Source organism: Cydia pomonella, chromosome 20 (genome assembly GCF_033807575.1).
Source record: "Cydia pomonella isolate Wapato2018A chromosome 20, ilCydPomo1, whole genome shotgun sequence".
Classification (NCBI taxonomy): domain Eukaryota; kingdom Metazoa; phylum Arthropoda; class Insecta; order Lepidoptera; family Tortricidae; genus Cydia; species Cydia pomonella.
In genome coordinates this window covers 9,668,487-9,680,924 of record NC_084722.1, presented here as the reverse complement: position 1 = coordinate 9,680,924, position 12,438 = coordinate 9,668,487, and the positions used below count along the sequence as shown (strand labels likewise).

At 37.7% G+C, this 12,438-nt stretch overlaps 1 protein-coding gene across 4 annotated transcripts in view; it reads right to left on the bottom strand.

Annotated features, from left to right (window-relative positions):
* Window positions 1-551: 551 nt before the first annotated feature.
* Window positions 552-12,438, bottom strand: part of LOC133529207 (flotillin-2) — a 405,995-nt gene continuing 394,108 nt past the window's right edge. For 2 of the 4 annotated variants that reach the window (XM_061866874.1, XM_061866876.1), the window contains 8 exons: window positions 6,189-6,421; window positions 5,128-5,247; window positions 4,766-4,873; window positions 4,250-4,356; window positions 3,891-4,074; window positions 3,439-3,582; window positions 2,882-2,924; window positions 552-2,688 (listed from right to left, as the gene is read on the bottom strand). In XM_061866874.1, coding sequence (XP_061722858.1) covers window positions 2,639-2,688; window positions 2,882-2,924; window positions 3,439-3,582; window positions 3,891-4,074; window positions 4,250-4,356; window positions 4,766-4,873; window positions 5,128-5,247; window positions 6,189-6,421 — 989 coding nt within the window. In that variant the 3' untranslated portion in view covers window positions 552-2,638. Of the gene's footprint in view, window positions 2,689-2,881; window positions 2,925-3,438; window positions 3,583-3,890; window positions 4,075-4,249; window positions 4,357-4,765; window positions 4,874-5,127; window positions 5,248-6,188; window positions 6,422-9,054; window positions 9,935-12,438 lie in introns of those variants that run through there. The other 2 variants (XM_061866877.1, XM_061866875.1) reach the window with 2 other exon arrangements.

Sequence of the window (12,438 nt, the reverse complement as noted above, 5' to 3'; positions counted from 1 at the left end):
TTTTTTGTTTCTATTTCCGTCTTTACTTCACACATTAGGTTGCTAAAACAAAAAATACAAATTACCATACATCTAATCATTACGGATCTTCAGATATCCAGAAAATAGGGTAAGCGGTCTATTACTGGCCACTTTCCAATGACTGGCCCCCTTAAATGGCTAAAATAACAATTCTATTTATTTATTCACATAATTCAAGTAAACCAAATAACATAAGTTCTGAAATTTGGATTGTGTGAATATTAACCTTTTCGCCGCCACGTTAATGACGTAATAAAATGTCATCAACGCCACGTAAAAAATTGCATGTATACAAAGCTGGCCAAAACCACGACTTGATATCAAGTCGTAGCGTGTGGGACACGAAATGTGCTGACTTTATATCAAGTCAATGGCGGCGAATAGGTTAATCAGAATCCTTGTAAAAGGTTGTATAAGGTGGCCAGGTTGTATAAGGTGGTGGTGGTGGTGGTGGTAACGGTTTACCCTATACCACGATTAAGAAGTAGGTAGAAGGAAGGGATTGATAAAATAAATAAAAACATCAGTAGTTAATTAAAAAAATATTTTCATTGTACACCATTTTGACATTGAAGTAAAATAAGGAATATTATTGCCATGCAAATAAATTGATAAAAATAAACCACGATTCAAATGACAAATTATCAATAATAAAATAAGAACATACGAACATTAATAATGTAATAAGTAGTAGGTACTCAATATATTAAGTTTGCGCTATATGCTCCTACACTAAACACATTAACATGTCCGACACCACAATACACTTAGTTAAATTATTGTAATTCAAACTCACACCTATTTCTTTGGTACAATAACCATTCAATTTAGATCACCATTTTCGACACCTACACATTTTTCAAAAATACCAAATTTTTACTTATGCTATTTTTCGAAACTTTGGTCAAAAACCATCAAACTTCACTTCATATTGGATTAGATTTTTTTATTGCATTTTATTCTGATCCCCCAGTTTTACTATTATATTCTGTGTACTTCAAGTTAAATTTTTTACTTTAATTTGACAGGAGGGTTAAAATTTGAGAACGAGGAATTCTCCCAGCGTATAGAGGCCCTTGTGTATATTTATTGCATGCACATGCATTTAGAATAAATAAGATCGATAATTCTATCGATTTATTTCACATGTCTGTAATTTGTAGCTATTCGGCAGTTGGAAATAAATAGTACGACTGTGCAAAACAATTTCACTAGAAAACACTTTGTTCTTACTAAAATTGTTCTCTATGTCAAACCACCGCCTTTTCTGTTCAGGAACGAGCATGTCTACTGACAGTCGCCACAAACCCTGATCAACGCTAATAATAAACATTCCTAATAGCTTCCGATTTTACATTTATAAATAAAACACACAAAACTATTCGCACAAACTGGGCAGTGTTTGACACAAATTTTAAGACTGGTTACAGACGATATGCGCCGAAGGTTTCGAGCACAAAGTTACAAGAATCCCAATCCTGCAGATACAATTAAAATGTTGAATTTGCTTGCACTATAGTCGAGTTAAACACTCGCTGCACGCGAATACATAGTGTGCTCTCTGTCACACCTACCTGCGGCGGGCGGCGTCCTGTCTCTTTTTTACTTGCTACGCGTGCAGCGAGTTTTTAACTGAACTATAACAGCAACATTCGTAACTGAATTTCGGTAGACCTTATTACCTTACAATAAGGTTTATGACTAATCAGTTAACAGTATTGATCAGAAAGATACATCGATCATGTAAGATATGTGCTTCCAAGACAATTTCGTGCTTCGGATTTGAAAGGTAAAAGAGATGGCGCTGCATGGCTTCGTACATTATGCGGTAACTCTGACTGTCATATGTTGACGTTTGACAATTCAGTGATCAGTTTCGGTGCCCAAAGGTTGTCGGCACATTTTTTGGCTTCACGTTTCACGGCTGTAGACCTTACATCTCTTAAGAATCAGTAACTGTTTGATGATACGTAGGGTTGAGTATTCCACGGATAACTTTTTGAATCATGCGTAACCTGCCATGTCGATTGACTTTTATAGGTACTAGTCTAAACCCGTCTTAAAATTGTTAAACTACAAAATATTCTATACAGTACAAAATCTAAAGGTCTTTTAGGGCTAGTTGGTGTAATCATATTCATTTAAAAGTATATTCATATTATGATAATATCCGTATCATGTAATTACTGACATACGGTGGGGTACATATTCATTAAAGATACCTACCATACACGTATTAATATTGCTTGGAACTAAGAACAAATGCACTCGCCTCGATATAGTCTCCGCAATGAGCTAGGCTAGAGATTGTACGTTGTAAATATCACAATACTATTATATAGTTCGTGCTATCGACGATGACGCGCAGATTTATCAAATCTAACCTTTAATGACATTACATTACGAATCAAGACACGCGTCTTCGTGAATGACACGATCTATAACATCTACACACAACTGCTCGAAGACTACACTGTTTACAAAGGTACACATACATAATTCTATTCTCGAAAAATATTTCACGTCAATATATTAAAAAGGAGCTAGCAAAGAGGTCGGTATACAGCCTGATCTCGAGGGTAACTGCATTCGTGTCGCATGTCGGGGCTCTGAACGCTTAGCAAGCTGCAACCTTCTTGGTCGAGTTGGCAACCACAGGGGGTTCTTCTGGAACAAAAACAAACAACTTTGGAAGCAGTATTTTCAAAGCGAATCAATAGGGTTTCGCAATTGGTTACCCAGTGTTCTTTAAAATGGGACTACAATAAATAAAGCCTATTTTATGAAATTGATTTTCGTTAGTCTGGTCTTAAAAATATCATAAAAATATACTTATTGGTAGAATTTTGCAAGATCTTACCTGGAGCGCTGCCACCGGTAGCGGGGTGCAGACGTTTCAGCACCTGAAATTTTTAAAAGATAAACTAGAGTGTAATCTTGAATCTGATGTGATAAACAGTTACATAGTAAAAAATGCCGCCATCTTGAATTTCTTCGTGAAATTGAAAAATCGAGATGTCCATTCAAAGTGGCGTCAGCTTTAACATTCTCTCTGATCGCAGATTTGCTATAAGATAAATGTTGCTCGGACTGTAAGATATTGAAATAAAAATAAGGAAATTACGATGATCCCCCGAAAGGAATAAAGAGTACTCCGAATATTCCGATTTTCCACCTTTATAAAAGAAGAACAACCTATCCCTTTTCGAAATTCAATTTTTTAAACTCATTTATACATACACACACATTATTGTGTTTCTCGCGTTTTTCCCCTATCCCGACCAGAAAGTATTTTGCTCTGTAATGGTTAAGAGCATTCTACTGCGGGAAGAAGAATGTCAGGTTTGGAGTCCTCAAAAGCAAATTGCATACCAAGTTATGCAACATGTAACAGCTGTTTAGGGTGTGTGCACGTACCGCGGTGAGGTCGAGGCCGGTGAGCGTGCGGAGCGCGGGCGGCAGGCCGCCGGCCAGGCGCGCCAGCTCGCCCGTGGCGCCCGAGTCGCCCACCAGCACGATCTCGTCCGTCTTGGCCAGCGGCGCCGACACCTCCGCTGCGATCTGAAATGTTCAAACATTACTAGTTGTGAAACCAAATATATTTTGAAGGATTTAAAACCCAAGTGAAACGACAACGGTCAGGTGTCTGATAGGGTGTACAGTGTTCGACAGTAGTAACGAGATGGATGCTACACTGGTTACTTCTAGAGCTCGCGAAACAGCTCTTGTGACAGACCATCCTCAACTGGGCACCCGAAATTAATGATAAATATTTATAACAAATTGGGGCCTTCTTGAGTGTACCGCAAGGTTCTCATCTAAGACCTTCGCTTATTAGCTTTACGATCAGGTGAACATCATGTTCTTACCTTAGGCAGAGCCTCGAGGACCAGCGCCATAAGCGCGGCGTCTCCGTACTGCTTGTACACCTTGGCCTTGGCCAACATGCGTTCGGCGTCGGCTTTGCCGACGTCTCCTATTGCCAGAGCCTCGGCCAGGCCGAGGACCTTGATACGCTCGGCGTCGGCCTTAGCGCCTTCCACCGTTTGGGTGCTGAAAACAAAATAAGCAAGATGTAGATGTATGTGTGTGATGGTGAAGTTTCCACTACTTATGCAAAGGCAATTGGTATACTTAATTTTTTATACATAAGACAACTTTTGCCAGTTTTTGGGGTTAAGTACAGACATGATAATGGTGGCCTGTTTGAATAAGCGCTTAAACTCACCGTTTGCCCTCGGCGATAGCCTGTAGGCGGTAGGCCTCGGCTTCGGCGGGCAGACGCACCGTCGATACTAGCTCCTCCTCGCGACGGAGGATCTCCATCTGCTCGACCTGTAACCCACAAACGAACGGTTATGGTGCATCTCTAATACCACGATGGTAACATCAAGTTCGTAAGTAGTACATCAAATTGGTACCTAAGGAATCTTATATATTAACGTGGCTTTACCGATCATTAAAGAGTAATTATGAGATTTCTCATATGACGATTAGGATCCTTACTGTCAACCCAATGCATCCATGTAGGTATAATGTAAGAGTAGTACTATTTTTTGCCAGAAGATTACTTGGAAGTGACACAGTAACCTTTTTATTATTAGAAATTTTATACAACCGAGTTTTCTTATAACAGCTAGGTAAGCAAACAACTCAGGTAATATTTTATATTTGTTTTCGATGCTCCGCTTTTTTGTTAGTTTTCGAGATCAATAGTTTTGCATCTACGGATGGACAAACATACCTCGATTTGTTTACGGCGCTCCACAATTTCGATCTGAATTTCTTCGTTACGAATTTTCTGTTTAATCTTTGCGGCTTGCAACTCGTACGCTAAAGCTGCCTCGGCTTTCTGAAATATAACATAAAACCATATAACTAGCGAGTTAAATTTGAGAAAATCTTTCCTTTTTTTTTTCTTGAACAGCCTACAAAGGTAGGATAAGTAGCTTAAGTGTGGAATCACATCTATCAGCATCGAGTCGCATTTTATATATGAGAAATCCCTCGTTAGTACATAAGCAGATGCGCAAGCATCGGACAGCTGAAAGCTTCCACCCTCAGTCTCAAGAATATTTTCTGGTTTATGCATAAACTTTCACTTACAGCGGTGTTGACTTCTTGGTCGAACTGCGCCTTCTGCAGCTTGAACATCCTGGTGTTGTCCTCTATCCTGGTGTCCATCGAGTACTTCACATCCATGGCACTCTTCTCGCATTCAGCTTCCTGAAGACAAACCAAAGAGCACGATAAAAATCTCAAACATTACTTTCTTGATTTGTAGAAACATATTTTTTGTAATTTTTGTCGTGTATACAGACAAAAGTTTAGGTCTCATATTCGTTATAGTAGGTACCTAGGTACCGTGCCTACTCGGATGTAGTACGTACTTAATGATTTTCAACTTACAACTCATATTAAGTGACAGCAGGAGTAAAAGTAAATAAGTATCTCAAAAAGCATCACATATGAATATATTCTTCGTGATTGCGCCACAACTAACGCGTTAAGAATTAAAGATTCATTTCTGGTCAAGGTCTCTCTGTAGTGAGGCCATTTTCATCAATTAGATTCTAACCCCCTTATTCATAAACGTCTACTAAAGTTGACAAGCCGCTAATAATCGTTTGTCCTTTTCCATCATACAAATACGTCGGAAAGGGACAAACGATTATTAGCGGCTTGTCAACTTTAGTAGACGTTTATGAATAAGGGGGTAAGTATTCATACTACCAACTCAATTTGTTAATTACAGAATTTAGAATTTATTTTTATTCATAACGTATAGAGAAAATGGTAAAAAAATTCGGTGGAGTAAAATATCGTGAAGAAACCTAATTAATCCCAATAAGATCTAGTTCCCCTCTGAGTTGGAAGGTCATAAAACCTAGTACCTGTGTGCCTTGGAAAACACGAAGAAGATAGTGATCTTCAATTAATGGCTACACGATAGGCCGACTAGAAAGTGACGGTTGACGGAATCATAGCATAAACATCATCATCATGATGTACACAAATATTACTAACAAATAATGGAACTAAGTTTTTCGGAGCAAACACAAACCTTGGGTTGCTTCAATCACAGTCGTTTTTCATCATTTTCCTCACCATCTGTAAGTACTGGTGTCACGATAGACCAACTACTTAAGCACGTACAAGTTACCCACCCTGATGCCAGCGTCCCTATTGGCCTGCGCGACGCCAACATCCGCGTCGCGCTTCACCGCCGCCGTCTGCGCCTTGCCCAAGCTCTGCAGGTACTGGACTTCATCGTACACGTCCTTGATCGTGAAGGACAGGATCTCGATACCCATCCGGCCGACGTCGGGCGCCGCCACCTCGCGCACCAGCCCCGCGAACTGGTCTCTGTCCTTGTACACCTCTTCTACTGTAAGCGTTCCTGTGGACAAGAGAAAGGAATATTTAGGTAGGTAGAAGAAATTAATGTTAAAAGCATTTTAAATTTATTATAGGCTATATATTTGATAAAAATGCATAAATCAGCTATTTTTTAAGAAAAATCTAACGGCTACTGGGATGAAATTGTCTGACGTCACTATAATCTCAATTATTACCTATTGGCGTAGATCTAGAAACTTTTAATACATATCAAATATATACCTAATTTGACCAACATATACAAACATATATGTGGCTTTTATTAAGGAATTAATAAATGCATGACATTTCAATTAATAATCGGAAGCGATAAATAAGAGTATGTTTCGCTTTTAATGGCATATGGTGAAGTGCACTTATAAGCACAGCTTTTAAACAGCTTCATTTACGCGCGTTGAGTGACATTGGCAAATAAGTATTTGGTAATTTGACATGCCAAAATTATTCAACGACATTTAATTTCTCGTTGATAATATATCCTGTTTAGGTAACTCTGAAGCTTCGTCTGCTATTAATAAAATTGAAAGTTAAAGCTGAAGAACAAGAACCACAATTTACAAGAACGTCGCAATTCCTGGAATTACTATACTTATCTAATGTTTCCTTCTTAGATGTTCGCAAAGACAATCGATCGTTTTCCTCATTAAGCCCCGCAAGTCGCAAGTGGAAGCGAAATGTCTTACTTAACTCGAATTTACGGTCGTGCAATAAGCAATTGAGTCTCCATCGGTACCTATATTCTTAGGATGAATATCGTCAAATAGGAAACCTAATTAATTATTTTCCAAAATACAAGTTTTTTCACTTGACTGTTGTGTCAACCGACCTTTCATTATCTGTAACACACCAAGTACTGGCCTCCGCGATACAGGCTTGCCTAGTGCGGGGACCACCGATACCGATTTTGCATCGCACGTTAAGATAAGCTCCTTACATAATAAATTAGTGAATAAGTTTGTATATATAGATTACACAGTGAATGATTATTAGTGAATGCAGTGGAAATGAGAGCGTTGAGGAGTGTGTGTGGTGTAAAATTACAAGATAGAATTAGGAACAGTGTGATAAGGGAAAAGTGTGGACTGAACGAAGATGTAGTGACAAAAATTGAGAAAGGTATGTTGAGATGGTTTGGACAAGTAGAAAGAATGAGTGAAAGAAGGTTAACAAAGAGAGTGTATAAGGGAGAAGTAGAAGAGGGAGCTGGAAGGGGTAGACCTCGGCGGACTTTCTCTGATCAAATCGGGGAAATCCTGAAGAAAGGCCAGGTCAAGAGCACCCTAAACCGACGAGCGTGTATAAGGAATGTCATGAAAGTGAAGGAAGCGAAAGAGGTATGTCATGATCGTAGCAAGTTGAAATCCGTGGTCTCTGCCTACCCCTCCGGGAAATAGGCGTGATTATATGTATGTATGTATGTATGTATGTATGTATGTATATAGATTACTTAAGTTAATTGTACCTACTTATCTTAAATAAATATTTTTCATTTTCATTAATGCAGATTGTAAAATAAAGATTTCGGCCGTATAAAGACGAGAATTTAAGTCTACAGTCGAACCAAGCTGCATTGCGAAGTGTGGCGATGTCATCATTAAAGTCAAATTTCTATTAAAACATGACATATATAATGGCACTCTCTTACTATGTCTGTTCAAGTCGGTGCAAATTTAGCTTAGACGGACTAGCACGTTTCTTTGGATCTGGCGCGACTTCAATATTACCGAGCGACTTTTGACTGTGCTGTTAAAATTTTTATCAAATATAAAGACACGCGGTAGCGTGTCCAGCCAAGTTCAAAGAAAAAGGAACTGGCGACGCAGCAACCGTGTGTAAATATTACACGAACCATTTCGAGCTACTTTTGTCCCCATCACAACTTGAAACCTACACATGAAATTTGAAACATTTATTCAAACCTCTTAGCTTGTGTAGAATGCAATATTATTTGAGTAAAATCCTGAAATTATAAACGATTTCTCTTGGCCAGTTTTTACGCAGAGGTTATTATATTCGTCTCTCCTAATATAAAATATAGTTTGTTGTTAAAAACTAGTCAAATCCTTTATAATTTCAGGATTTTCTACACAGCACAGACAGAACTTGGCACCCATGTAGATCTCAATTCTTTTGTCGGCGAGTCAACGACACATTTTCGTAATATTTAACTTGGCTCTCATTTCACATTTATGTTTATGTGGTGATCACTTATACAATACCTTCTCAACTATCATTTACCATAAATACATGCCCGATTATTAAGTAAGTGAAATTAAGTGTCCATACTTACTGTGCCTCCTGTTTTTTTCGTTATAGTTCTCAGGAGTGGTGAAACGAGAAATTGGTACAAAACTTTAGCAATAACTTTTTAGTTTGGGAATTAACGAAATGTGACATTCCACGAGTAAAGGTACATTTTGGTGGTTGGCGCTTACGTCTCTTAGCACCGCATTGGTATTGTAGCGTCATTGACAATAGCGTAAACGCCAACCGCCATAAATTACCTTTACCCGTCGAACGCCACAATTTGTATAGGTTCTAACCTTGCGTTGACCGAACCAAACGGCAGAATGCTGATGAGATGACTGAAGATCATGATGATATGTGGGAATGATGGTAGGTTGATTAACTCACTTCTTGACATTCAAATAAGTCAGTCCGAAGGTGAGTGCGAGCGGCACCAGGGTGAAGCGTAGAATTTCCATAATGCACTGTGATCACTGCCACTGTCCTTATCATGAGTCTCAGTTCAATTCTAGCCCATCACAATTCATTGTCTATTTGTATATTTATTGATATTATCAAGGAAGACATAGATTACGTTAGAGTTGGAGTTAAAATATTTATGGTTTATAGTTTTACCCCACCTGACGAAGCCTACATAGCGGATATGAATTTTTCAATCTATTAATTTTAATGTTGTCAGTAAATAAAGTTTTATATATGAGAATAGAAAATAATCACTCTCCAAGTCTACTTACACAATTAAAGTAGGTTCATGTAGAAATCGTAAATAAAATTTTCATCGCTATCGTAGCCATACTGTTTCATGTGATAATGAATTTCGACGGCTTAGGTTACAGAAAAATATTGGTATATTTTATCTAAGCACGAATAAAACGTGGGCAGCGCCTTAGAAATTAAAAGCTACTCTATCAAAGAAAATAACCTGTTTTGAACGTAACAGCTTCTACTCTTAATTAATAATTATAAATTGGTAAGGGGCTCATTTCTTTATCAGAAAAGGTTAAAAGCGAAATCATTCCCAGAGTGGGTGTTTTTACAACGTCGAAAGCTAACCTCAACCTTCGCCAGCGTCTGAATTAAATATCGCTGTTTACACAAAACGCGCCACGAAATGCCAGAAAAGCCCTCAAGTCTACGAAAGAGCTAGACGGCTTCTATTGCTTTTTTTATTTTAGAAAGGTTATTCCAATATTTTCCAATTAAGTTTTGATACAACATGTTGATATATAAAAAAATTATATTCGAAAATTTTACAGTTCCCACCCACCTATAGTATTTTATCAAAGCAATATTACGAAACAAAAAAGTTTAATTTTGACTCTACAATAAAACAATAGTTAAATTGATTAATTATAAACATAAATTTAACAGGTAACAAATATTATTTTATATTTTTGTTCACCAGTTGAAAAAAAAAACAGCATATAATTATCATTTATAGAACTAAAACTTGCGGACTGTCAATAATACGTAATAATGTGAACCAATAACACCACATGACAAAATGATACAACTAGCGAATTAAAAATCGTTTTGTGCTCTTATATAGCGAATTTCAAATTGTTCCCGCTTGCTGTCAAATCTGTTGAATTAATTTGGTTTCTCGATTTCAATTTGTCACCTTCTCAGTCGTTTTTTGGGTTTAGTCGTTCGACGGTTAGGGAAGAAAATCCAACATTGTTCAACGAATAAAGTCTAATCTTTTTTGCAAGATTTGGAACGTCTTTAAGTAAGAAATATAATGAGAGTTAAACGATTTTGTTTTGGTTTGTATTTATTATTTGATAAATCTAAGACACTGCGTAATGCATTAGGTATCTATTACAGTTAGGCGGGCGTGCGTGCGTGAGTGCGTGCGTGCGTGCGTGTGTGTGTGTGTGTGTGCGCGCACGTTATAACACAGTATGTGTTATGCGCAAAGTAAACATTTATTTGCTTGCGACGTAAAGACATTAGTAAACATAGGTCACACGATATACAATATACGTTATATGTGACGTACTCGTATCACGCGCTGTTGCTATTATACTTAATACGTCTTGTCAACGATCTGACACTGACATATTCGCTACCGTCTGCGTAACTTACTTTTTATATAGCTCGGTCGCACTAATATGCCAGTACGAGCGAGATTTATAGAAAGTAAGTTACGCACACGCTAGCAAATATATCAGTGTCATGTCAGTGACAAGCTCGTGGTAAGGCTAGCACGAAGTGACACTTGATATAACGTAGGATAATGTTACGTGTAACACAAAAGAGTTGGCTAAAACAACAACCTATATAATAAGGTTATTGGTTTAAAGGAAAATAGCTTTGCTACGGGGAAATGCGTTCTGTGTAGTTAACGATGAGTTAGTCGAAAGAACTCAGTCTTTTAACCACTTACTCGCATTTGTCGCGCCCACGATTCAGACGTTAAATTATGTGGTTTTCAACGGGAAAATGTATATAGTTTGAATAGCTGCTGTAACCCGCCGTAACGTAACGAACAAAAGTAAGCATGAACGCTATCAATAAAGAGCATAATTTTTCGGATGCCCTCGTAAGTAATAAAGACATCACCGAATTTCCCCGATAAATCACAAGTAGTTGATTTAGGGCCGCCATTCGTTCCCGGCCATTCCGAATTGCTTCGCGTGGATTACTTCGTTCTTTATCATTCGCAATTATTTCCATTCACTCATTGTTCCCTTGGCCTTGGTGGTTGGGCATAAAACGATAAGGGTATCATTGATTTTAATAAAAAAAACGCTGATAGCCAATGGTCCAGTAGGGCACATTCAATGCACGTCAAGTTGGAATTCCGATGGTTAGTTAATACTGATTTTTTACTCAGAGTTGTGAAATCTACGAAGACATCTATTATTGCGTCAATTAAATTTCTTCGTTGACTTACTCCTTTCGCACTATTCCTATCCTATTTTATATCCTTCAGGTAGGCTATAGTGATAGGTATACGTATTCGTAGGCAGAAATTATGTAGGTCGCATTTTATCTATAACACTAATAAAATTTAATATGAATCCCAGTAGATAAACAATTTGAACGGTGAAATTCCCTCAGTAGAATAGGTAGATTCCAAATTAGGTTAAAAGGATTTAACTTGCAGTCACTTCCTAACTCCTCTGTTAAATATGCCATAAATTTAAACTGTACACTTTTGGCACTGAGTGTCTTAAATACAAAAGTATAATACATACTTTCAAAGAGCTTAACACTGAGTACAATCCCGAATTTGTAACTTGTACTTCGTAGATACGAAGTAAATTGGATACCTAATACGTATGTGACAGGCGATCAAGCAACGCTGACGCATATACCGGCACTGTGTTGTTAGTTTGTATCTTCCGCGCTAATGCTATGAGATGGTAAAGGGGTTATCTCTATTTGCATAAGGAACGATATAAATATTGATAAGGGTGCGGCATGATTGCCACTGATAAAAAAATGAAACCCGCAGCGTTATCAATTACCATATTTCACTATTATACCTGGAGTTCTCGTTAAATTTAAAAATGAATAAATTGGAATGGTGAAGGTTTCCAGCTTTTTCCAGATTTAATGCAATGGCTTTTAGCGCCAAAATCTTAGTATGAAACATTGTCTTATAAAAGAGGCCGTATGAATGAATATTATGGTTAAGCGAAATTTCAGTTTGATTTTAAAAATGGTTCCACTCTCTTACCAAGTTTATGGACTTTCTTAATAAAGGTACGTATTGTACAAAACAAGGGTTCACGTTATATTAAGTACGGATTCCCAGAAGAA